Consider the following 25,322-nt stretch of genomic DNA (forward strand, 5'->3'; position numbering starts at 1 on the left):
TAATCCGAGTTATCACTATCGAATTTAGCGCTACTCCTCTCGTCTGGGAGGAGTTCCGAAATCGATTTAAGGAGCCGTTTAACTCGATATTAATGACGACGTCATGTGAACGGGTACAGCGTTAAATCGGTATATCGGCCATTAAACCGATTTAAAGTCGCAGTGTAGACCTGGCCAGAGACACTCTCCTCTTTCCATTTGGAGCTAAGCATGCTAGTTTCACCCTGGTAGGAAAGCACCAACTGAATCTTAAATTGAGATCCTATACACGATAGCACATTGTGCTAGCTATAGATCACAGCACATGCAATTTCTTTCATTCTGACAGTAGGAAAATGGGTCAAGTTATTCCTTTTATAGCAGTGTGTTTTAGTACGTGGCCTCTCATAACAGATTAATCACTAGGAAATTCTGATTCTGGATGCTTGAGATCATTTTGCTCACTCTACAAAAAAGTTAGATGCGTTTTTCCCAAGCTATTGTGCACGTTTCATTTTTATAAAATTACAGTTAAAAGCAAGTTTGGTATATTAGAAACTTCAGGACTTTAACCAGGTACGCATGGGGGTCTAGTCACACTGGCAAAAGGTAACTGGTCAACCTTCAATTCTGCTTTCTGCGATGGTACAATGAAATCAAATACTTCACCTCTTCCTTTTGCAGATGGGACAGTGTGACAACAAACATAACGTAAAATAAAATGAACAGAAAAGTACATTACATCTGAATGTCTTCAAATATCCCTGGCAAACCAACATGAATAGCCAACCTATTGGTTTACTACTTCAGTAGGTTACAGATCTTTCAGAGACATGTTGTAGTTAAAAATAAAAGTCAAGGTGAGATTTGGGGGAGGAGGGATAGGACCTGGATTGTCTCCTAGCTTTGAGATGAGACCTGTGCATGGAGAACCAGTTTCACAGCTACTTATGTTAAACTCCAGAAACTAAAAGCAGGTTTCACCTTTCACTCTACAGCACACTGCTATATCTTCAAGACTGTCAAACCTTCCCTTACTTGTATCGCAACCCTTGCTGCAGGTATGATCTCTTCCACCCTAATGGAGGACCTGTCAGAAACTGACAACTGTCGGTAGGATGACTTCTCAGGTGTTCCACAAATAGACATCTGCCTGCTAGCCTGCCGGCTCACATTACGGAATGGGCGTGAGGACAGTGCTTCTACCCCATCTTTGAGGATATCCTCATCTAGTAAGGAAGGAAGTGTTTGGCCAACAAGTAAGAACCTAAACACACAAAGAAAAAAAGAGTCAGGTTTATTTTTGAATACTGGGTGATCAGAGTTTTAGTACAGAACCCGAATCATTGTTACATTTCAAGATAACAGGCCAACTGCTAAAAAAACATGCAAGTAGCATTACTAGTGGCCTTATATACAAGGAAAGGCAATCTCATACCTTGCAAGTTGCAGGCAGATAGAATAGACTCCCTGTCTTGTTTCATAGTCCACTTCTGATGGGATGGAGTCTCTCTGCATCACATTCACCACCAAACTTAAAAATAAGAGAGACTATTTTATAAGATGGTGTGAAAAACAAGACTGTTGGTAACGAGTTTTGGTAACTCCCCCCACCATCCCCTCAGCCGTTCTCAGTGACTTAGCGCTGACAGAAGTACCAGACTGATATCTCTTGAGAATGAGATCCCTATTTTCCCCCCATTACAAAGGGCTTTGAGAGCTATAGGTGAAAACTGCTGTAAGAGCAAAGTAGAATCACTTGATAAGTACAGCACAGGCAGCAGCTCTGCAAGTTTTTCCAAAATGCCCACTCTCCCTCCACTCTCACCAGGAGGGACCAATTTTATGGATAAGAATGGAAAGATCAACTGCACTGACCAATTCTTAGTCCATTTTAACACTGCTAAAAATGCTAACTAGTGTCAGCTGGGGAGGTTGTGTAATATGCACATCTGTATTCTTGAATTTAGCACCCAAATACTGACTACACCAATAGAAAAAAGAATGCAAATGAATTAGCTTTGATTCAGATTTTAACGCTATATACATTACACACTACAGAGTGGCTGACATTACTAGTGAAAGTAAGTAAATCTACAGGTAGTTCCTTATTCACAGGACCCAATCCATTTTAGTTTTATATTGCTAAATGAAAACAACTGAACACCTACGCAAGTGTGCTATGCTATAAGCAGTGTGTTAGAGCCTATTACAGAAACTATACAGTTATCACTGATAAGAAAGTTAGCGTTATGGAAAAAAATAAAATGTCTAAGGCCTAACCTCAAGCCTCCTGCTCTCAGAAAGTTTTCACAGAAAGATTTGGCACAATTTCTTGCCATTTCATCATCTGCCGTTGGCATCAGCTTGGAGCTCAGTACCTGAAATGCATGCAAGTAAAAATGTTTCATAACTAGTATACACAAAAACTATAGCATCTCTGAAGTGGCATCCAATATCCTAGGCAGTCTCACCCTAAAACTGAGCATTTCCCGCTCTCAGTAATCCAAAGATACAGCCTTGCAACGATCTGACCTTTAAAGAGTCAAACAATATTTTAAACCATTGCCTTCTGGTTTTATTCTCTGACAAGTGACTGATATAATCATAAATGGCTCACACAGTAAGACGGGAAGAGTCTGGACCTGCATGTGAACTACCTCTTCAGGCTTAAGAGGAGCTCTGGAGGGTTACAATTCTAACATCTTTCTAGTTAAGATGTTGTCGTTCCATGGAAATAACTATTAAATAAGAGCTCCCAAGGATGAGGTTTTGATTTTACATTTCTTTTATTTTTGAGGTGTGAAAAAATTAAGAGGATCCAAGAAATTTTATGGCTTTTAGGAATGTCATCTTTATTATACTGCTCCTCTCATTTGCAAGAAGGTATCCTTCTCAGGAGAGTGTCAAAGTGCAGTGATGGGCAGAAAAGTGACCACATGAGGACCTGCTCATCTGACAGGTGAGATCTTCACGTGTATTCCAAGTTGAATCTTCTTCCTTTAACATTTAGCACAAGTTTATTTTTACTAGTTACTTACTCCAGTTGCAGCATCTTTACTATTACAAGAGGTATAATCCACGAGCCAGACAGAAAGTCAAGATGTGTTTTGTTCTCTGCAATATTCTGCAAGATTTCATGTTTATGTCTGACTCAGTGGTAAATTTTCAGAGCCATTTTTCAGTAAATAGCCATACTAATGTTCTTGGCTGGACCTGTGTTTAATAGCTTTAGTAGACTAAAATATGAGGAATTAAAAATAATTCTGGCTTGTTAAGAGAGAAAAATATTTTCCATTATACTTGACTGAATTTTAGGAACAAATCTGCTAATATAATCCATTTAATTATTGGACTTAAGGAATATTTAGTTAGGTTTGCTTCCTCATTAGCCTTACTGCTGGGAAATGAGCATTTTTTACTTATTTGGTCTGAAGTGAAAAAATCATTTTGGGATACTAGTCCCACTGCAAAACAGAATCCTCTCATCCAGGAGGGCATCTGTACTGTGACACAGCAGACTGCTCTCTCAATCTGGGAGTTTCGAACACATTCTGGGTGGGGGGTTACAACCACTCTACGTTTCTTCATGGCTCGTTGGAAGAGGAGGAGTCTGAAACTTTTTTGTTAGAACATGGGATATGGTATGCAAAAAGTGGAGAACTGCAGTACTCGTAACAGACATATGAAGGTAAATGGCTATTACAAAAATTCCTACAGAAGGCTTTGCAGACACCAGGGTTGAGAGATGAGCATATGCCTCTGTCCGTGGCATCCGGGAAGTGTTTGGAATGGGGGGGATTCCTATGCCCCAAATAGACTAGGAAATTAACCTGCTGCTGACATCAGTGCCTGGGAATGGGACCCCAAACCTGTACATATTCATCTAGATAGGTCTGTAATGGAGTTGTAAAAGAGTCCTCCTACAATAGTATTTGACTCATTGTTCTGAACATGTGGAAAGACAGACAAGATATACAAGGGATGTGGATTAATTAGGCCGCAAGTTTAACTTAACTGCTGTGGGAGTTAACCAACAGTAGTTCATACCATGCAGGTCATGATTCCATCTCTAGTCATCTGAACTTGGCAGAGGGCTGCTGTCGGGACCCCACCCCTCCAGCTGGTCCCCAGCCTGTTCCTGGGAACTCACTGCCCTCAACTTGTACAAAGGTGAAGGGGTTGGAGAAAGGAGGTTGTCTTCTCATTGTATCAGACATTAGGATCTCCTATCCCATACCTCAATTTTAGGGGACGCCTTTCCCTTAGCCTACTTCCAATTCCAGTTTATCAGGGAACTGGACTCATGTGGAACAAGTACATGTACTGGACATTAGCCACAAAGAGCTAACAGCAGTTCACTTAGCTGCCTTCCCCTTTACTTCCAGCTGGGTTCCCAGATTAACAATTTCTTACCTAAATCTGCTAAAATATATTCACTCCCTTGATGGAGAGGCTGACCCCATTGCCCTGAATAACTCCCATACCAAATATGGTTTTTTTGGGAGTGATTAATGTCCTTCCCTGTTCCAGATGTTCAAACATCTTCTGGTTTTGTCAGCCCACAAAAGGCCTGGCAGCTCCCCCCCTCAAACTTTCCTCACTGAGGCATTTCAGACTAGTTAACAGTCATCCCCAGGAAGAGGTCCTGGGTCTGCCCTACATCTCAGTGCCCTGATTAAATTAACTCTAGAGCTGCACATTTTTCCTCTCAGCGTAACTATTTGTAAATTTGACACACATTCACCACACAGTTTCAGTCAAAAAGCGATGACATTGGTGGTGTCTCCCTTCACACTTTAGGCTCAGTTGTCAGGCCTTTCTCCTGGGATGCAGGAGACTGGGTTCACTGGAGCAGGGATTAAAAATTGGGTCATTTTCACTCCCACTTCATGTAAAAAGAGAGACAAGGTGTTGGAAGTTATATTTTTTACTGGATCAACTTCTCACCCACCGTGTCTCTAATATCCTGGGACCAACACAGCTACAACAACACCGCATCCAAAATTTGTATAAATAGTCATTGGAACAGAGAGAGAAACAGCTTCAACAGGAGAAAATAATATATTCATCCCTTTTCCTGCAGTTGAACTTGCATCCATTAGAGTAATATCCCTATTTGGAGATTCAGAAATACAGTACACCACACTAATTGCATCGCCTAAAAAGGTCCCTTCAGGACCCTAATAGTGGGCCTTGGCATATTTCTTCTTAAAAAGCAGTTAATGTTTTGCTTTGTCAGCTCCCTTCACATCTTCAGTGACATCTGACAGTGGTTCATTTTACTGGAGAGCTTACTTTGTAATCCAAACAATCCAAATTCAATTTGGCTTGATTTTCAGAGATGTTGAGCACCCCTGGCTCCCATTCATTTTTAATAGAGATGCATGCGTTTAGAACCTCTGCAGATCCAGCCAAAGACTTAAACCAATACCTAAAGCCTTCTATGATAGCAGAGAGAAACATACAAATAAATTACAAAGTTGTCTGTACTGCTTACTAGCACATTTAAAAGCCATCTTACAATTACAATGATAAGAGAGGCCTGGGTTCGTAATGAAACCTTAAAGAGAAGCTTCATATTTCATGCTCCAAGCTCTTTTGAACCTTTCATTACTACACGATCATGTAATGTTCTGCTCTACAGCACTTGTTTTGGGTAAGAGATTAATCATACACCTCTACCTCGATGTAACGCAACCCGATATAACACGAATTTGAGTATTACACACAGTAAAGCAGTGCTCTGGGGGGGCGGGGCGGGGCTGCACACTCCGGTGGATCAAAGCAAGTTCGATATAACGTGGTTTCACCTATAACGCAGTAAGATTTTTTTGGCTCCCAAGGACAGTGTTAGATCAAGGTAGATGTAGTTTAGCTGATATTTTTAGCAGGTGACAATATTTTTAGCAGGACTTCACAAACTGTATCCACTGCTTTAATCGCAATGTTAGAAAACTGAGGCGCATGTTGACAAAACGGTTTCTTACCTCTAAATTGTAGAGCACTCTAAAGGTGGACATGCCAGGAGCAAAAGATCTAAAGAGACTTTCCAATATCGAACTAGCACTGGGCTGGTGTTGATGCTTTGAAGACAAGGATGGTGATTTTGAAGACTGAGCACTTGATTCTGACAGCAGTGTTTTCTGAGGGGAATAAGCACAGATATTAAACTGCACTTTTAGAATACTACTTAAGGAGAAATAGGCCTTGGAACTGCATCTTGTATAGTCCCAGTAACAAACCCTCTCCACCCTCCCAGCCACCTAGAAACAAAGCATTAAAAATCTTGAAACAATATTATTCTGCTTTATCACTAAAAAGTTTTACATAACTTGAAAACTTCACAAACGAACACCCAACACAGTGTGACGTTGCAGTCTATGATTTTATAAAAATTTGATGAGTGAATATAATATAACTGGAATATACTTCATGCAAAAGGTCTCTTGTAAGGTATCATTACAAAGCTTATTATCTATTGAGTGTGATCATCCTATTTGTATAAATATACCACTCTTGTATCTGAAACTAGAAATATGAAATATAACTCTGAGGGCCTATTGTAATTATGCAAAGTGTGGGCCATTAATGGTGGTTTGGAATCTGATGACTCCATTACCAGACAATTGTCTGCAGATAGGTGTGTTTTACCTGTAAGTCTTCCTGTATACCTGTGTGCTGGCAAGTGGGCAATGAAGTCTTGCAGTGACATGTGATCATGTCACCTGAACTGGAATCCATCTTTAACCTGGTGTCTTTCCATTGAGAAGGAGAGGGTGGAAACCCAAAGAGGGACAAAGGATTCCCGCCTTATGCAAAAGATATATAAAGGAGTGGAACAGAACAAAGAGGAGAAGGGAACCATCTTGAAGAATCCCCTAGCTACCACCTGAGCTGGAACAAGAGCTATATCAGGGGAAAGAATTGTGCCCAGGCCTGGAAGGTGTCCAGTCTGAGAAAAAGAAACTTCCTGAAGCATCTCTAAGGGTGAGATTATCTGTATTCAGTTTGATAAAACAGATTTGCACATTTTATTTTGCTTGGTGACTTAATTTGTTCTGTCTGTTACTACTTGGAACCACTTAAATCCTACTTTTGGTATTTAATAAAATCACTTTTTACTTATTAATTGACCCAGAGTACGTATTAATACCTGCGGGGAGCAAACAGCCGTGCATCTCTCTATTAATGTTATAGAGGCTGAACAATTTATGAGTTTACCCTGCATAAGCTTTATACAGGGTAAAACGGATTTATTTGGATTTAGACCCTATTAGGAGTTGGGCATCTGAGTGTTAAAGACAAGCACACTTCTGTGAGCTGCTTTCAGGTAAACCTGAAGCTTTGGGGAAAGTAATTCAGACCCTGGGTCTTTGATGGAGCAGACAGGAGTGCCTCCCTCAGCAAGACAGGGTGCTGTGGTCCTGAGCTGGCAGGGATAGAAGTAGTCTTGGCACATCGGGTGGTTTCTGTGATACAACTCATCACACACAGTATTAAAAATCCCTGTTAAATGCCTCTTTTTAGCCCAACAGAGACAGGAATTTAATATGGGTTTAATCCATACCTTTCTTCCTAGGGAATCTAGTTGATCAAGTGCTTCCTGAATAGCTGGGTCAGTAGGAATCAACAGCAGAAGCTTCCGTACACGCAAAGTTATCCTGGAAAGTTCAAAGCAATTATTTCACATAAGATCGGATTCACTCAGCTTCATATTGGACAAGAGTCCACGTAAATTGGTAACAATTTTTAATGATGTCTTATTTGGTCTTTCAGTAACAGTATTTCTTCAATGTTTAATAACTATTTAGCTTGTTTACCTTGGCTCCTCTAGGTTAGCAAGCTGGTAAAGCATGTCAAAAACATTACACACGAGAGCCATCACTACTCCAGGGAGGGATTTCTCCTGAGGATTAAACAGACACAATTACAAAGGTTTTTTCCCCCAGGGATGTCTCAGCTACTGTCTAGACCAAGACACAATTTGAATTCCAATACCACCCCGCCCCCCTCATATCTGCATGTCACTGTGCAGCATTACATCTATATCAGACAAAAGATGCTCTCTAGGTCAACTATTAATTGTGAATTGGAGAGCAATGGCAGAATAGTACAGTTAGCTTGACCCACTCCCAAAGTTTTAATTTAACACACCTGAGCTTCACTGGTTCCAATCCTAAATTACCTGAGATGAGTCTTGCACTGTGTGTTGATTTTGTAATACAAACAAATGCAAATCAAAAAGCTCTCCCATTTTTAACTCTGATATTTAACAGAATTTGAAACCAAATCTGGAAGTGAAGGACTACGGCATTATCTTACTCCGCCACTTCACCCCAATTGTGACGTGCTTGTGAAAGCGTGCACTGTAAAAGCAGATTTCAGACTACTATACTATACCTGTTCCATCACATAAGATGAACTAAAGACACCGCTACTGTTGCTGGAGCTGGTTGAGGAATCGACAGAGCTCCCTGAGGGGGTTCCACTTCCTGATGTTTTTACTGTAAGTACATGTTCTTCAGAGAAACCCAGCTGGTGGAGTAGCTTCTGATCTTTATTTACTGTTAGCTGCAATAAAGTATTTAATGATTAGTTCTGGTGAAAGGAACGATTCAAACTCACAAGATAAAAGGTAACTAATTCACATACCAGATTTTCATTTGCAAATATCTGTATATTGTCCACAGGAGAATTCAGAAGCCTTGCTATTTTCCACCTGACACTTCCTACAGTTTCATTGCTATGAGCCTGTAAAATAAAATGAGATCATTTGGTGGAGGCTGTTTAAACAGTGTGGCCTGATTTTTTAAGTGTTCTGTTAACATTAAGGGTTTTTCAGCTCCTCTATTGATATTAATAAAGATCTTTTCAGCGAGGGAGACTAATTACACAGGGGAAGAGTGAAAGTGACTATACTAAGTGCTGCAAGAAAATAATTTTCTTTCCACAAGCTTTTCCGTTATTATAACTTTAGGTGCGTACACAAAGCTTTTAGAAAAATGTGCCTTCAAGCTAGCTGTGCCCATTACACTTCTCTAGTTTGTGCTTCACGTCATCCATGCAACATGACGCTGTCAGTGAATACTATGTTTTCACAAATAAGATCAATATGGCATGACATATGTAACTTGGGTAAACATACCTCTATAGTGAAAGTTTTTTTGGTAGACTCGTATGTAACATTAAGTGTTAAAAGATGTCCGTGGAAAGAAGCACCATGAGGTAGGATAGTACGAGGAACAGAGTAAAGGTCCTACAGAAAAGGGAGGAAAAAAAAAATAAAGATCAGTGTAAACAATTCTGGAAGAACAAAAACATTTTCACAGTATTAGCAGTAACTGATTCTACGGTACATGGGCCTGAACAGCTCACAGTATTGTTAAAAATATTGAGTTAGCATCTAAATTTTTGTCTAGTTACGAGAAAGGACATGAATGTTAACAAGAAAATCTCTTACCTCTATAGTTATCACATAGCGTTCTGCCAGAAGGAGCAGTCTCTCAATTATGACAAGTTTAGTTGACCTAAAGGTTGTATCCAAAATTTTAAAAAGTATAAGGTGACTGGTTTCAGTTCAATCACAAAAGACAACAGCCAAAGGCAAGGACTGAATTTAGTAGAGACTAAATACAACTCTCACTCTTTGAGGTGGTGTAGCTAGATTGAGGCACATTGGCAAAGCAGAGCGTAAGTCTTGAATTGCACTTCCTGTGTCATACTAGGTCTGGGGACATACACTGTGCATGTCTAAATGGTCCATCCCTGTGCCCAGGCACTAAAACACATAACACGTCAGTGCTCTCAAGGATGACAGTCAAACTCCCTCCCTCAATATCTCCTACTCCATAGATCTGATGGCTCTTAAGCAGCAATAATCTTTGTAGTTTTGAGGACTTAAGCATTTAGACTTTCAGCCTAATTCCTTATATTGAGATTTTTTTAAACAATCTCTCTTCTGAAATCAAATACATTTTAATGTAAATATGAAAAGCTACTGTGCGAGTGGCTGTAAACTTACACCTAGAGACAGAAATATTACAAATATTAAAAGAAAAGGAACTTATTCCACTAAAAAGAAAGACACAAAGTTAAGTTTGCAAATATTATTCCATGATGTTGACTTGCTTACGCTTCTTCAAAAAAAGTTCCATTTAAGAACAGAACTTGCTACACAGTGGCCACTCCCCCTTCTAAACACAGGGGCTTAGTTCACATACAGAGAGCTGCTGTTCTTATTTGTGGCCATTAATGCAAACACCTAAAGATTGTTGTAAGCAAACCTTGGCATAGTGCCCAATAGTACTTCTGTTCAGAGGAGATGGATAGTGAAAATAACGACCATTCTCTACAAACACACAGTTGTGGCATTTAAAACCTAAGAGATTTTTGTCCACAAGAACTCTGATGGTGGTGATCCTTTGAGATGGACTACCTTAAGACTCAAAACTTACATTTTCGTAATTACTAGATTCTGATCAGTTAAGTCTGTATAGAAATATTCCCCTCCCTTCTGTGTTCTCTCCGTTCTGATGTCCTTCAATGTTCTCAGCTCCCTGCCTTCGTATGCTCAGTAGGGAAAGGAAGCACTACAACTGAGCAACCTGTTTTGTATGAGGAGATGTAAAGGGCTATAAAGAGGAGAAGATGAATATTCCATCCCTGATGACTCTGTGTCAATGATTTACCAGAAATTTAATGCAGCAGATCATCAGAAAGCCCAGCCTATAATTACCTTCTATTCCTGAAAAAATATATATTGATTTTATGATGTAGAAAGATTTGGAATATAAAACGTGAGGCTGTATTCAACAGGGGCATTTACTCTCCTCATATGCCCATTGTCGTCAAGATGGTTCCCACATGAATTCAAGTGCTGAGTTAGACATTTATTACGTTTATCCTCAAACACAGACTTACCTGTAGGGTGACTGTACTGACGTTGCTACAGTAGGCATAGCAGTTGCTGTAAGCATTTTTGTAGCTCTTGTAACAGCATGTGTTAATGTCGGACCACCAAGTGCTGAACTGGCTGCCTAGAATTTAAGATGCACCAATGTAAAACAGCATTTATACTGTATTACTTATTCTGGCGTGATGAAATTATATGAAAACTATTAGAGCTCTTCCTAGTTAGGCAATAGGAAAGGTTACAAAATTTAACTACATTCTGTGGTTTTCTACATCCATTACATTGCAGAAATAGTATCACAGAAGAGAAAAATCTTAAGTCCTCAACAAAGTTGATTTTCAAGTTCAAAATAATTTAACAAGCATCTTTACCATAATTCAATAGTCTAGTCTTCACATAATATACAGTTTGCACTGTGATTTGAAGTTCAAAAATCTTCAGCTAAAATGCAGAAGCTTGTGAATTCTCCTCTATAAACCTTCAATTTAAGATTAGCAATATTTTGGGAGAGAGCATAGGATTGCATTCTCTAGTTTCTGAAAAGCAAGTTTTTTGTAACAGCTTCAATTCTGCAAATAAAACACTGAAGACAGAAAGGGCTTTAGGAACATGAACAAATTTATGTCTGCCACTTACCTCTAATCTTGTATAACAATCAGCAATGAATTTCTTGTGTAGCGACACTGAATCCTGAAGGTATGAAGGACAGGTATATTAGCACTTTAAAAATAATTTCATGAGAATAAAATGGTCAACAACAAGTTTAACTAAATGCAATATATCTCACAACTTCCAGAGTATTAGACCTCTTCGTATTGGTTGAATACCTTTCTTGGTAACAGACTATACTTACCTTTTTCAATCTAGGATTTAGATTAATATAGCTGTAATTTATGATCAACTGAATGGCCTCATTAGCAATTTCTTCATCAGGTGATTCCATTGCTATTTTCCAAATAAAATCCATCCCTATTAACTCCAGTTTTTCTACATTCTGTTCAAAAGAAAATACATTAGTAAAATAAATTTGACTTTGTTACATGTTATAAGCATGTATAATCATAAAATCACATTTGTTTTATATCTGCTAGAAAAGTAACTTTTCGCTAAAGTCTTAGAAGCTGTATTTTTCAGTGTGTTGTCAACTCTACAAAAATGTTTATACAATATGAACTAAATTTATATAATTTCACATCTACATAAATCAGTGGAAATTTTAAGTCTAACCCACTTTGTCTACATGTAGACAAATAATGACTTCTACAGAAAACAGTTCACCAAGCAAAGGAATAATGAAGAATTCAAAGATAATTTTAAGAGTTCAACAAATATACAAAACAATTTATTTCACACAGGTAAGTCAAAAGAACAACAAATCATAGGCTAAAATGCTCATCAAGTGGCACATACTGGGGTAAAGTACTTCACAACAGGTCTATGAGCACCATAGGTAAGTCTGAGTAAATTAACAGTCCCTGACAGTAAGCAGATCCAGATGTATACTGCAACTTATTTTTTGCCATATAATTTTATTTTAAAAAGCAGTGCAAGATCGTATCAAAATTAAAAATAATTACAACTTAATTACTATTTAAATTTACTAAACATATCTCTTCTAAATAGGTACACAAATAACTAAACATACAATAGGTTTTTTCTTTAGGCATCAGCAAAAGAAGTTACACACACTAGAACTTCATTTGCTCATTAACAATGCAAAGGAAAACTGGGATTGGTCTTTCAAGTTTCATGACATTATTGCGTTCCAGCACAAAATCTTTTACATCAACTTTCAGCATTCATGAAAATCCCACCCTTAATTTCTCAAGGTAAAAAGCAAGAATTTGTAATGAAAATACTAAAAGGACCTGAGGTATTTTAGTACAAATATGACTATATCAAATGGCTGGCTGTCTTTTTTTAAAATAAGGACCTGTTCCCCAGATCTCATGTGCTGTTCTTAGGAGTGAAAGTGCAAAACACTTACCAACTGAGTTCCTTGTCGTTTTAGTCGATGATCACATAGATTCACATTCTCAAAAAATGTCTTAAATAAACTAAAACCTGTATGTAAAAATCATGAAAGATTTTATTTAGAATAAATTCCTGTTTTTATCAAAACAGGACATTAAATACACAAAATAAAGGATACTTTTAATAGCAATGAAAAAAACTTAGAATCATGGAAAAAGACCTCTTATTGTGTTAGTTTTTTAGACCTATGAAGAGCTTTAAAAACTAAGTTTAATGTTTTATTAGAAAGCAACTATATATTTACTCCTATGACCTGGTGACCAAAAACATTTTCATACCATTCATAGTAATTTCATATGACTCCAGTTTGAGAATTTTCTCTTTGAAAAGCTGCTGTTGTATGTCACTCTCCAGATCATGTTGTCCTTTTGTAAACCACTCAAAGCACATCTGTGAATGAGTACAGGTGTATAAGTGTATATGGTCCATATTTTGAAGATCAGACAATGTTTTTTTAGTACATCAACATTGCTTTTTCAAATTACTTCAGACACTACAGTGATGAGTGCATAAAAAGCTTAGATAAAAGACAAGATAGTCAAAACATTCAGTGGTCTGTAACCATCTGAAGTTCACTGCTGTTGCACACAGCATTACTATGCATTATGTTTCAGCATAACTCAGATAGTAATAGACTTTCTTCTGGAGCAGACGGTTCAGATTCCATACCAGGACTCAGGTTCTTACATACTACACAAGCCTGCAGTGCTGCATTACGGTACCAGGCATTATTACTAATGCCATCTATTGCATAAAACATTAAGTGAAGGTTCTTCATTTATGACATCCCTGGCTGCTCAGATGGAAGTTACAGCTCAAAGAGCAGATAATCTTCATCTAGTCTCCTGATCAACATTCCCTTTCAACTAAAGTGGTCTTAATGTTCAAGGCAGTATGCCATTTATAGTTAAACACATAATAGCTGCTCCATTTGCCTACATCGTCCTTGCACTAACAGGATCGAACACATTAGTGCTTTGTAAGGCATTTGAAGACACTGAATGAGAGAAACATTATAAACAATTTATTTTCTATCCAGTCATGAGTTATTAAATTCCTTTCCCGCCTCCAGATGTTGATCTCTTGGGTTTCTTACCTCTCGATCTAACTCACAAACATCTTGACCGGTCACAAGACATTCCCAGATTTCCCTGGCACGATTCCAACCCAAATAGAGGGTGGCTTCTTGCAGAAAAAATGCCAGAAATTTTAAATGCGCCTCTAAGTACTGAAAAGAGAACAACAAAACTGAGTGTCATCTTTCCAAAAGAAAACTTAAAATTAGAAATACAACATTTTGTTCTTCTTTATACATTTTGCAAAGTGTGAAGGACCAAAAACTGACTGATCCTGCAATGAACTCCATGTGGACAAAGCAGGGCCTGCAAATTATGATTTCTAATTTTCACTGTTTTAAACAAAAGACCTCATTTCAGGCATCTTTTCTGAAAACGCTCGGGTTGCGCTTGATCGCCGTAATAGTAACTAGCCTGAGTCACCACTCGGCATAAAAAGGAGATCTAAGGTGCAATACACTGCGCTGCGAGTGCTCTGTGGATATATGAATCCATATACTAATAGGAAAATATTTTTGGTTTTAAGTAGCCGGTACCAAATTCAGCCACTTAAAATATGCCACAAGTTTTAATATAGAGAGGCTACCCCACCATTTAATTTAATAGTTAAGTAATAAAGCTCAATATATTAGAAAACAGTGTAATTCTGGAGGGAGGAAATGCAGCATATATAGATACAGTGTACATTAAGTGTCCAATATTTTACATTGTCTTGTCGTCTGTGTTTCCGCTGACCATGGCTTTTTTGGGGTGATTTGTAACATTGTTCATCTGACAATTTCTAGTAACTAACATTAGAAAGCAGTGTTCAGTACCTCCCGGTAAGAGTATCGGCCATCCACTAATGTTGTTCCAACTAGTCCACCAGGACCTGCTGCAGATGCAGCCAATCGATGACATGCTATTAGACTTCCTGTCACCAGTTTCACTATTTCAAAATTTTTCTTCAAGTCTTGAATAATGCTCTTGGCAGAAACATTGAGAAAGACAGTGTAAGAAATGAAGCACCACAACAGGCACACTTAGAGGTTTTGCATTTTTAAGGGAATTTAAAAAAAAAAAAAAAAAAAAAAAAAGAACTGTGGGGTTTTTCAGCACTATCAAAACTGTCACAAAGGAGCCCTGAAGGTTCACCTTCATACTTCCCATTTACAAACCATCCTACACAGCAACTGCTTTCAGCATCTGACTGTGTAGCACTGCATAGCACTACATGCAAAGCCAAACATTTCCACTCAAAGCTGGCATAACACAAAGCACAACTTGGTAGCAGACTGGAGCCATTTCTATTTTTGAAGGGTCATAATTGATTTTATTATTTCAGTCTAAAGGCAATAAAAAACAACCTCTTCCCTTAAATTTGTCAATCAGGTTCACTTATAGTTAGCAATGGCACAAAGATAACATGAGCCACTTCAGGTATGTCAGAAGAGATAAGCTTATCCACATATAATGGACAACACAGAGTATTAAGGAATTACCATTGTAAAATTATACTGTTTAAGATACTACCAATACATTAAACTTCTCAATTCAAATAGTGCCTTAAATTAATACCATATTTTTAACTTAAACTTTGTTATAAGAGCTGAAGTTTGATGGATGTAACTTTGCATTCAAAAATATTTTAGCAAGTGCCTTACCTTATCTTGCTTTTGGTACGTTTGTTTAATAAACGAACGTGTGATTTCATGGAGCTGACGTAAAGCTGGTACCACCCAAACAAATTGGGGATTATGATGTTGGGATGACTAGTAATAACAGAAGTTAAAATAATTACACACATGTACATGCTCAACAATACTATAATTGTTTCTTGTAAGAGAATCCTAGAAATCTATTTATCATCATCCATTCCCCAGCTTCAGGATAAAAATTTTCTTTTATAAATCTGCAGTCACTAGTCCTTGGTTTCTCTTCACTGACTGTCTGTTTCAGCTTTCACAATTACATCAGATAGCTGAGGAAGGAGATGGTTAGCTGACTGCAGGTAAGATGGAGACGCAAACCAAGGTTTAGAGGGCAAATGCAACCAAATACAGCTACTCAATGAAAGACCAGGTTGGGGAGGCGGTGAGAGGAGTCAGGCAAAACAGAACTTAAAAATTATTTAAAATACTACCAAGGGGTTCAGAGCCAGGGGGGAATCATCAGCTATCTCTGAGACATTTTAGGGTCACAAGGAGCCCTCTGATAAGATATTTAAACTCAGTTTTGCAAGAGAACTTAAAGTTTGATCCTGTAAGGTGCTGAGTACCTCTGTCAGAAGCATTCAGCACTTTGTAGGACTGAACCCGGGGGATGGGGGGGGCGGTATTTTCCATAAAGTCTGACATTCGAAGCTGGCACACCAAATTCTGTTTGGGAAAGAAGCATCTTGATTCTAGATTAGATGCTAACAATCAATGCTACATTCTCAGCAGCCTGTTCATGTCAGAAAGAAAGCTACACTGAAGACCTCTCCATACCTTTGACAGTGCTGCCAATATTCTCTCAAATGTTGTTTTAATTTCTCCTTGTTTATGGTGGAGGTAGATAAGTAAATACTGCATTTGTAAAACTAGCTTAAAACTGCATACTATCAAAGCCTTAGATGGAGGCACTGCAACAGGGAGCAGTAAGAAAAAAACTGTTACAGAAGGATGCCTTGGAATAAATTGGAGGCATTTCTAGCAAGAACAGGAAAGAGAAGTGAACAACAGATACAGAATAGTCTGGATTTCAAAACAAACATTCCCCCTAGTGCAGACAGCTTGAGATCTGCATTTCTGATTTTTAGAGAAAAAGCAAGAATGAAGGTACCTTGGCACCTAAGGAATATCTGTTCTACCAAAAACAAAAGAAACAAAACCAAAACCAAAAAAACCAAAACCAAAACCAAACCAAAAAAAAACAAAACAAAAAACCCGAACCCCAACTCTTGGATGATGTTGGAAAAACAGAAAGGCTAGTCTAAGTTTAGTTTAACACAAGAGAGGGCAACCGAAGTAACAACAAGCCATTTCCTTTATAATGGCACATCTTGGACTATGGAACAAGGACAAGTGCATTCTTCCAGGCCTATAGAAAGATCATTTATTATATGGGCACATCTGTAAATAGAATGGGAAATCCTTTAAGCTATGTGCCATGAATTTCACATGGTCAAAGCCCTCTCCCCTCAAAAACATGCTGCTGCCCAGGAGACATCTGAGCAAATTCAGCTGCAAAATGGGTTCTTATGCCAGAAGACATTTTTCATGCCTGTTTCTTTAAACAAAGGACATTTTGAGACTCGTCTAACAGATAAATCAGAAAACATGATTTTCTCTTTCAATTGTTTAAAACAAGGCAAGAGACTTACTAAGAGTCTCATGGTAAACAAGTTGGCTCACATAAAATCCCTCCCTCTCAGATTCTCCCAAGGTACAAGCTTACAGAGGCAACAAGTGACCAATTCCATGTAATTTGAAAGAAGTGTCGATACTGCCCCAGCCACTCTTTAGAGAATATACCATTTTGGGGAAAAAATGTAATTCTACAGAGAAACGAACCCTCTTAATATCTTCTATGCATTTGATGATGTAGCTCCTTTTGATTGCTTCCTTCACTGCATAAGCATCACTAAGAATTGTCAGATGTTCCTCCAAGGCCTGCTGAATTAGACCACAGGGTAACGCTGGAAGATGAGCCAGTTCCCAAAGCACCTCTAGGACCTTCAAGAACAGCATAAATGGTCAGGGACACTAGTAATTACAAAAGAGATGCAATTCTAGTCTTTATCTTAACAATGGAGGATTTTATTTCTCGTGCCTTTCCGGTGGTTGTCTCAATGCGTGCTTCCCGACCAATGCGTCCTATCAGGCTCAACAGTTTTTGTTGCACTCTGTCACTCTCAGTCTCCCAGCTCTGCAGGACAAAGACACAGAATTTCTATTACAGCAGCAAATATGTAATAAAAATGCAAAGTTTCAAATTAATTGATTCCATCTATGGCCTATTTTACTGTGATATCACCAATTAATAAAGGGACACGGTTTCAACATGTGCCACTGCCAGCTTCGTTAGATGTGAACTCAGTTTTGTTAACACTAATTCACCAAACACTTCCAAAAATTTATCACAAGTGGCTAGAGGCAATAATGAAATCTTTGCCTGAACATACTTTAGCAGTAAGAACACATAACATGGTTAAAACCTGAGTTAGAAGATTAAAATCGACAGCACAACGGGAGCTGAGTTATTTAAAATAAATATTTTAATCTTCTCAAAGTCATATTATAGGTTTCAAAAAAAATTATATTTAGAAATGTTACTTGTAGACTAGATGCTTAATATATTGACATTCCTGTTTTAGTAAGAAATTTAAATTCAGGTAAAGATTTACCTTCTGAATAAGAACAAACAGATGATTAAGTTGATCGGAGCTGAATTTCACAGCAGCTGCAGCAATAATAGTATGTATGTTTTCAATCACAGTGGATGATTGTCCTGACTAAATAAGAGGGGAGGAAATGAGACAACAACTGGTTCTTTGCAAGGAGGAGAAAATCAAGACTGTGCACATGTAAAATCCTTCAGCTATCTGAGCAACAATGGCTATAAATGAGTATTGACACATCTCATGGAAAGAGAATAATTTAGAGAATCATCTAAAACAAGACAGGACAGTACTCTCAATTTACCAAACCCTCAAAGGTGGTTGAAATACTGTCCAAAAATAAACAGTTCATATTTGTGAGAAAAGTGCTATGTTAATTGAAAATATTCTGGGCAGATACTGTAGGGCAGGAGTAACTGACCTTAAATTAACTGCTCACTCTTTCAGAAGTATTTTCTATTTCAGTGTTTAACCATTTTAAGAAATAGGAAAAGCTGTGGCAACACAGGTGTTTGCAGGATTTCCACATCCTAGTGGCCACCATTACAGACTTTTGATTGCGTCAATTAAGGTAGGATGGTGGAACCCACAGAAGCAGAACGAGGAACCACAATATCCATCAGCCTGCTGAATGTACAGCTGTCAGTTTACTGCTTGTCAAGATGTTCACTCTAAAATTACATATGGAAATACTTTAACATTTAAACAGGAAGGTATTGACGCTATCTGCAGTTGTCTGGCACTACTGCACACAGCAATGACAGATCTTTCCTCTTTTCTCCATACATACATCCATTTTCCAAAGCTATTCATGGAAGTATGCGCATATACAGAAATTTTTTTTCTGCTTATGAACATTAAGGCCCTGATTCCTGCACCTCTAGAAAGCCTCACTGAAGCCACTGGGATTCCCTCATGAGGAAAATTATCACAATCCTTGAATCTCACATAGCCTTCAAACACTCACCAGCAATATAAATAAGCAGCTTTCCATAAACACTTCTCCCACCCCAGTCATCAATCTATACAACCCAGTGAGTGCTTGACAGATGAAGTGGGCTTTGCACAGTGACCAGAAAATTACCAGATCCAGGCTCTGGGGGATACAGGAGTGGAAGAAGTAAAATCCAGAATCAAGGGTTCTCTCAGAAAATATCTTGTGAACTGCTCAGTCCCATTTACAGTGGGGGCGTTGCAGCTAAAGCACTTGCATTGATTGCAATGGTGGCAGTATCCGCGACTCCTGTGCTGGAACTTCTCATCGCATTACATGAGAACACAGAATGAGCATGGGAAGCTTTTACAAGATTGGGGGAAAAAAATGAAAATTGAACTCAGTGACCTGTAGTTTTCTACCATTATGAGAACAGAGTGCTGTTAATTTAAAATTTGGCTTGGGGATCCCAGCTCCAAAAACGTAACCCTGATAAACCTAAACTGCGTGGTGTCATCCTGGTTTGATGCTGCATGAAAAAGTGGAGCCTAAACCTTCAATCTACATCAGCTGTGGGGGGCAATCAAATTTTTTTTATGCCTCCTAGAACACATTTAATCACTCCTTGTGTCCTCTTTTCTGTGCATCTTTCTGCATCTCTCTAGACCTGAAACCCACCCTAACTAGGTTTACTATGCTTCCATCCCTTCCTCAACATCATGCTTCTTTCAGGTGTTCTACACACTCTAGTCATCCTCCCAAATGACCATGAAGTAATAAAAAACACGAGCATGACACCAAATGAGGCCCATCGCTAAACTGCACCACTCGCACCCTTGCTTCTTGGTGTATACCACCCTCTCCATTTACAATGTACACACCCCAGGGCACACTGAGAAACAAGCACAGATATGAGCAACTTGTCCAAGATCAGAGCAAGTTAGTAGCAGAGCTAGGTACAGAAACCAAAACTCATGCTAGTCTGTAGTGTTCTAACCACTAAGCTATGCTTCGCCCTAAAAATAAAGTAAAATAGGAAAGAGGAGATTTGGGCCAGAATATGGGTGCATCCCAGAAGGCAACATGAGGAAGTTCCTGCATTCAGAAGATAGGGTTTATATCTGTGGGAATTAAATATCAAGTTGAATGAGAGAGACAAGGCAGGTGAGGTGGAAGGGACAAGCTTTTGAGAGTCAGAGATCTTCCTGAGATCTGGACAATGACATGAAAATCATTCATATACAGCGTCCTGTTTGACTGCAGCCAAATAGTTATACTGAATCATTAAAAAAAAAAAAAAAAAATCTTTGTATTACGATTTTACAAAGTAAAAAACCCATCACTACTGAATGCACCACTACACAGCAGATTAATCCATCCGAAGCAAGAAGTGGGGGAAGCTCAGTTGAGATTTTCCTATTAAAAACAAAATGCAAATAGTTGGAGTGCCTTCTATGCAAGCTCCAAGAGTCTTCAAGTTCAGTAGTGTACAGAAATATTAGTCTTCAGGCAGAGATGACACACTCAATCTTGAAGGAAATGGGAGGTGGGATGTGAGGGGGGGGAAAAAAAAAAATCAGCTGCTTCATGTGTGCAGTATCTTTAAAATTCTGCGTTGACTTGTCCACATCTGATGTGCTCTGTCAGCAGCTACCATTAAAAAAAGCCTAGGAAACTTCACATGAATACCATCCGCACAGGATGTGAAAAACAGACCAATAACATAACGCTAATCTGAACATATTGTAGTGCATTGACCAGCCAAGCTATCAACAACTTCTTTACATTACACACTGGGAATTTTGAACAGAACTTGTTTGCTAAATAGGAAATTTATATTCTTCTGTTCCTTGTAGCCTTGATAAATCACTCTTGTTTCTTACTAAGAATATTATATTGCTTCTTATTCAGAGAATAACAATTATTCTAAGATTGATGGTCTTGATGCACTATTAATTTTTTAAAAAGTAACATACATAGCCTATCTAGAAAGGCCTTGGCACACAAAATAGAACTTCTTGAAATACAGGAGGGTGATGCACAGGGAGGAAAATTTTCTGGATGTGACGTCTTCAGGTATGAGAGTAGGGTCTCCCTTAAATATACCTATTCCCAACCCAAAGTCTAGTTAAAATCTAAGTCTGCCACCAACATTACACAGTTTTTACGTTCAGGGTACTCTATTTACATACCCAATACCCCCACCATCATATTTAGACTCTTTTCAGGAGGAAGTGATACAAAGCCTCTCAAGACAAAACCCACGTCACAAACAGGCCAGCAGGAAGACAAAATATTACAGCTGAGCTCAGAATAAGTGCAAGATGAGTCATGTCAATGTCACAGCTTCACTGAGCAAGAGAGACTTGCTATTATCCCCAACCCTACTGTAGATTTATACAAGATGTCCAAAAAGCTTAAATAATTATTTAGTACAAAATATAAAGGCTAAATTGTTTCTGTCTCGACAACAACTCTGCACTAGCACGTTAACTTTCAGATCAAGCAGTTTTGGTTGAGGATAGAGCTTTCAAACAGCAGTTTGCATAAAGCATTTGAGAATCATTTTCTACACATTGATTAATGTGAGTGTATAATAAGACTAACAGATTGTTGTCAATAGTACATATGTAATAAGAGTAGAAAATGTTAAGAGGCAGTTAACAGAATTGAGCTCCCTCTATTCAAAGTCAGATAGAGAGTTGGATTCAGATTCATACCTTCATCCAAGAAAATTAAAACGTTAAAGTATGGTTAGAGGCTAATATAATGTTTCATCTCTTATTTTAAAATCAATGTTTTTTCATAGACTCTAGGACTGGAAGGGACCTCGAGAGGTCATCGAGTCCAGTCCCCTGCCCTCATGGCAGGACCAAATACTGTCTAGACCATCTGTGATAGACATTTATCTAACCTACTCTTAAATATCTCCAGAGATGGAGATTCCACAACCTCCCTAGGCAATTTATTCCAGTGTTTAACTACCCTGACAGTTAGGAACTTTTTCCTAATGTCCAACCTAAATCTCCCTTGCTGCAGTTTAAGCCCATTCTTGTTCTATCATTAGAGGCTAAGGTGAACAAGTTTTCTCCCTCCTCCTTGATGACACCCTTTTAGATACCTGAAAACTGCTATCATGTCCCCTGCTCAGTCTTCTCTTTTCCAAACTAAACAAACCCAATTCTTTCAGCCTTCCTTCATAGGTCATGTTCTCAAGACCTTTAATCATTCTTGTGCTCTTCTCTGGACCCTCTCCAATTTCTCCACATCTTTCTTGAAATGTGGTGCCCAGAACTGGACACAATACTCCAGTTGAGCCTAACCAGCGCAGAGTTAGAGCGGGAAGAATGACTTCTCGTGTCTTGTTTACAACACACCTGTTAATGCATCCAGAATCACGTTTGCTTTTTTTTGCAAACAGTATCACACTGTTGACTCATATTTAGCTTGTGCCGTCCACTATGACCCCTAGATCTCTTTCTGCATACTCCTTCCTAGACAGTCTCTTCCCATTCTGTATGTGTGAAACTGATTGTTCCTTCCTAAGTGGAGCACTTTGGATTTGTCTTTATTGAACTTCATCCTGTTTACCTCAGACCATTTCTCCAATTTGTCCAGATCATTTTTTGAATTTTGACCCCGTCCTGCCAAAGCAGTTGCAATCCCTCCCAGTTTGGTATCATCTGCAAACTTAATAAAAGCACACTTTCTATGCCAACATCTAAGTCGTTGATGAAGATATTGAACAGAGCCGGTCCCAAAACAGACCCCTGCGGAACCCCACTTGTTATACAATATAAGACCCTTTCCAACAGGATTGGGAAACCATTAATAACTACTGCGTCTGAGTACGGTTATCCAGCCAGTATATGCACCCATTCTTATAGTAGCCCCATCTAAATTGTATTTGCCTAGTTTATCGATAAGGATATCATGCGAGTGACCATATCAAATGCCTTACTAAAGTCAGCAGGTATACCACATCCACCGTCTTCTCCCTTATCCACAAGACTCATTATCCTATCAAAAGAAAGCTATCAGATTGGTTTGACGACGATGTGTCTTTACAAAATCCATGCTGGGCTATTCCCTATCACCTATACAACCTTCCAAGTGTTTGCAGATGATTTCTTTAATTACTTGCTCCATTATCTTCCCTGGTACAGAAGTTAAACTAACTGGTCTGTAGTTTCCTGGGTTGTTTTTATTTCCCTTTTTATAGATGGGCACTAGTTCTTCTATTTGCCTGCTCCCGAGATCAAAGAATAATAACTAGAGGCTCAGTCTTCTGGAATCTCATCAGGCCCGTCTCCCATCTAACTTTTCAAGATTTTAATAGCTCTTTTTATTAGAGGCTCAGATACCCCTCCTCTATTAGACATTCCTTGAGTATTCAAAAGGATGCATTTCATCCAGGCCCTGGTTTCTCCTCTACTTGCAGGCAGGGCCTAACTTGTCTTCTTCTTTTCTAAGTATGATTTTAAACTTGTTCTTTTTCCCACAGCTATTTTCATTTCTTCTAAATGCTTGGCCACCTTGCATTCACCTGTGTTATTAGTATATTCATCCGTTGTAATTCTGACCGTAGTTTCCATTTTTTTTAATGACTTTTCTAGGTCATGCAAAAGACTTTCGTGGTAAAGCCAAGGTGGTCCTTTGCCAACATTTTTCTATCTTTCCTACCCATCTGAATAGCTTTTGCTTTTGGGCCCTTAATAGTGGTCCCTTTTGAAAAAAAAACTGCCACTCCTCAGTTGTTTTCCCCCTCAGTCTCATGATCCCATGGAGCCTTTACTATCAGCGTCTGAGCTTTACCAAAAATCCGCCTTCCTTTTCCTGAAATCCATTGTCTCTATTTTGCTGTACTCCCTTCTACCCTTCCTTAGAATGCAAAACTCTATGATTTCATGATCACTTTCACCCAAGCTTCCTTTCTACTTTCAAATTCTGCAATGAGTTCCTCCCTATTTGTTAAAATCAAGTCTAGAAACAGCTTCCCTCCCTAAGTAGCTTTTTCAACCTTCTGAATAAAAAGTTGTCTGCAACATGCAGTCCAAGGAACTTATTGGATAGTCTGTGCCCTGCATGGTGTTTTTTTCCAACATATATCTGGATAGTTGAAGTCCCCATCACCACCAAATCTTGGGCTTTGGAATGATTTTGTTAGTTGTTTAAAAAAGGCCTCATCCACCTCTTCCACCTGGTTAGGTGGCCTGTAGTAGACTCCTAGCAATGACATCACCCTTGTTTTTTTACCCTTTTTATCCTAACCCAAGAGACTCTTCAGCACTTCCAGGTCTCCTATGTTCCATCTCCACCTCAGTCCAAGTGTGTACATTTTTAATATATAAGGAAACCTCCTCCCTTTTTCCCCTGTCTATCCTTCCTGAGCAAACTAACCCATCACACCAACATTCCAATCATTGTGTATTATCCTGTATTATCCCACCAAGTTTCAGTGATGCCAACAATGTCACAGTTGTATTTATTTATTAGCACTTCCAGTTCTTCCTGCTTATTACCCATACTTCTCGCATTTGTATACAGGCATCTAAGATACTGGTTTGATCTTGCCTCCCAGTTTTGCCCCGACCCTCCTTTCTCTCTGCCATTATAGCCCACGCTCCCTCTTGTTTCCAACCCATCTCCCAGGTCTTCATGTTTTTGTAACCCCCTTACACTCACTATAAAAGCATAAAAAAGGTATCAATGAGAAGCCTATTTAATTTATGTGAATGTTTTGAGAGGTAAACGGAATACCTGACTAAGTGGTAAGGGTGCATGGGAAATGGGGAGAGGGGGTTTATTTGGTTTAGACTAACATTTTCAGTACCTCAGAATCCTCTCAACTGCCTTTTGTGACCCCCCCACCCCTAAAGTCAAAACCCACTGGTTGAGAAACACTGAGCTAGAACAAGGAGTGCAACCTTGAAGGTAGAGATGTTTATTAAGAAATAAAGATTAACACAGGTACAAAATAAACAGCAATCTAAACTTGTGTAGTTGAAGGCAGTAGTTACAATA

The 25,322-nt window shown here is 38.7% G+C and overlaps 1 protein-coding gene across 3 annotated transcripts in view; it reads right to left on the reverse strand.

The window, feature by feature from the left end:
- USP24 (ubiquitin specific peptidase 24) overlaps positions 1 to 25,322 on the reverse strand; it is a 121,561-nt gene that overhangs the window by 46,546 nt on the left and 49,693 nt on the right. For all 3 annotated transcript variants that reach the window (XM_075067635.1, XM_032766955.2, XM_075067636.1), the window contains exons 13-33: positions 18,371 to 18,478; positions 17,797 to 17,892; positions 17,538 to 17,699; positions 15,648 to 15,755; positions 14,820 to 14,969; positions 14,025 to 14,156; positions 13,207 to 13,318; positions 12,882 to 12,958; positions 11,748 to 11,888; positions 11,531 to 11,584; positions 10,903 to 11,018; positions 9,443 to 9,509; positions 9,128 to 9,238; positions 8,635 to 8,733; positions 8,383 to 8,553; positions 7,803 to 7,888; positions 7,550 to 7,643; positions 5,970 to 6,125; positions 2,263 to 2,360; positions 1,418 to 1,513; positions 1,018 to 1,246 (exon numbers count right to left, since the gene is read on the reverse strand). In XM_075067635.1, coding sequence (XP_074923736.1) covers positions 1,018 to 1,246; positions 1,418 to 1,513; positions 2,263 to 2,360; positions 5,970 to 6,125; positions 7,550 to 7,643; positions 7,803 to 7,888; positions 8,383 to 8,553; positions 8,635 to 8,733; positions 9,128 to 9,238; positions 9,443 to 9,509; positions 10,903 to 11,018; positions 11,531 to 11,584; positions 11,748 to 11,888; positions 12,882 to 12,958; positions 13,207 to 13,318; positions 14,025 to 14,156; positions 14,820 to 14,969; positions 15,648 to 15,755; positions 17,538 to 17,699; positions 17,797 to 17,892; positions 18,371 to 18,478 — 2,463 coding nt within the window. The remainder of the gene's footprint in view (positions 1 to 1,017; positions 1,247 to 1,417; positions 1,514 to 2,262; positions 2,361 to 5,969; positions 6,126 to 7,549; positions 7,644 to 7,802; positions 7,889 to 8,382; positions 8,554 to 8,634; positions 8,734 to 9,127; positions 9,239 to 9,442; positions 9,510 to 10,902; positions 11,019 to 11,530; positions 11,585 to 11,747; positions 11,889 to 12,881; positions 12,959 to 13,206; positions 13,319 to 14,024; positions 14,157 to 14,819; positions 14,970 to 15,647; positions 15,756 to 17,537; positions 17,700 to 17,796; positions 17,893 to 18,370; positions 18,479 to 25,322) is intronic.

This window comes from Chelonoidis abingdonii, chromosome 7 (assembly GCF_003597395.2).
Source record: "Chelonoidis abingdonii isolate Lonesome George chromosome 7, CheloAbing_2.0, whole genome shotgun sequence".
In the NCBI taxonomy this organism is placed as follows: Eukaryota; Metazoa; Chordata; order Testudines; family Testudinidae; genus Chelonoidis; species Chelonoidis abingdonii.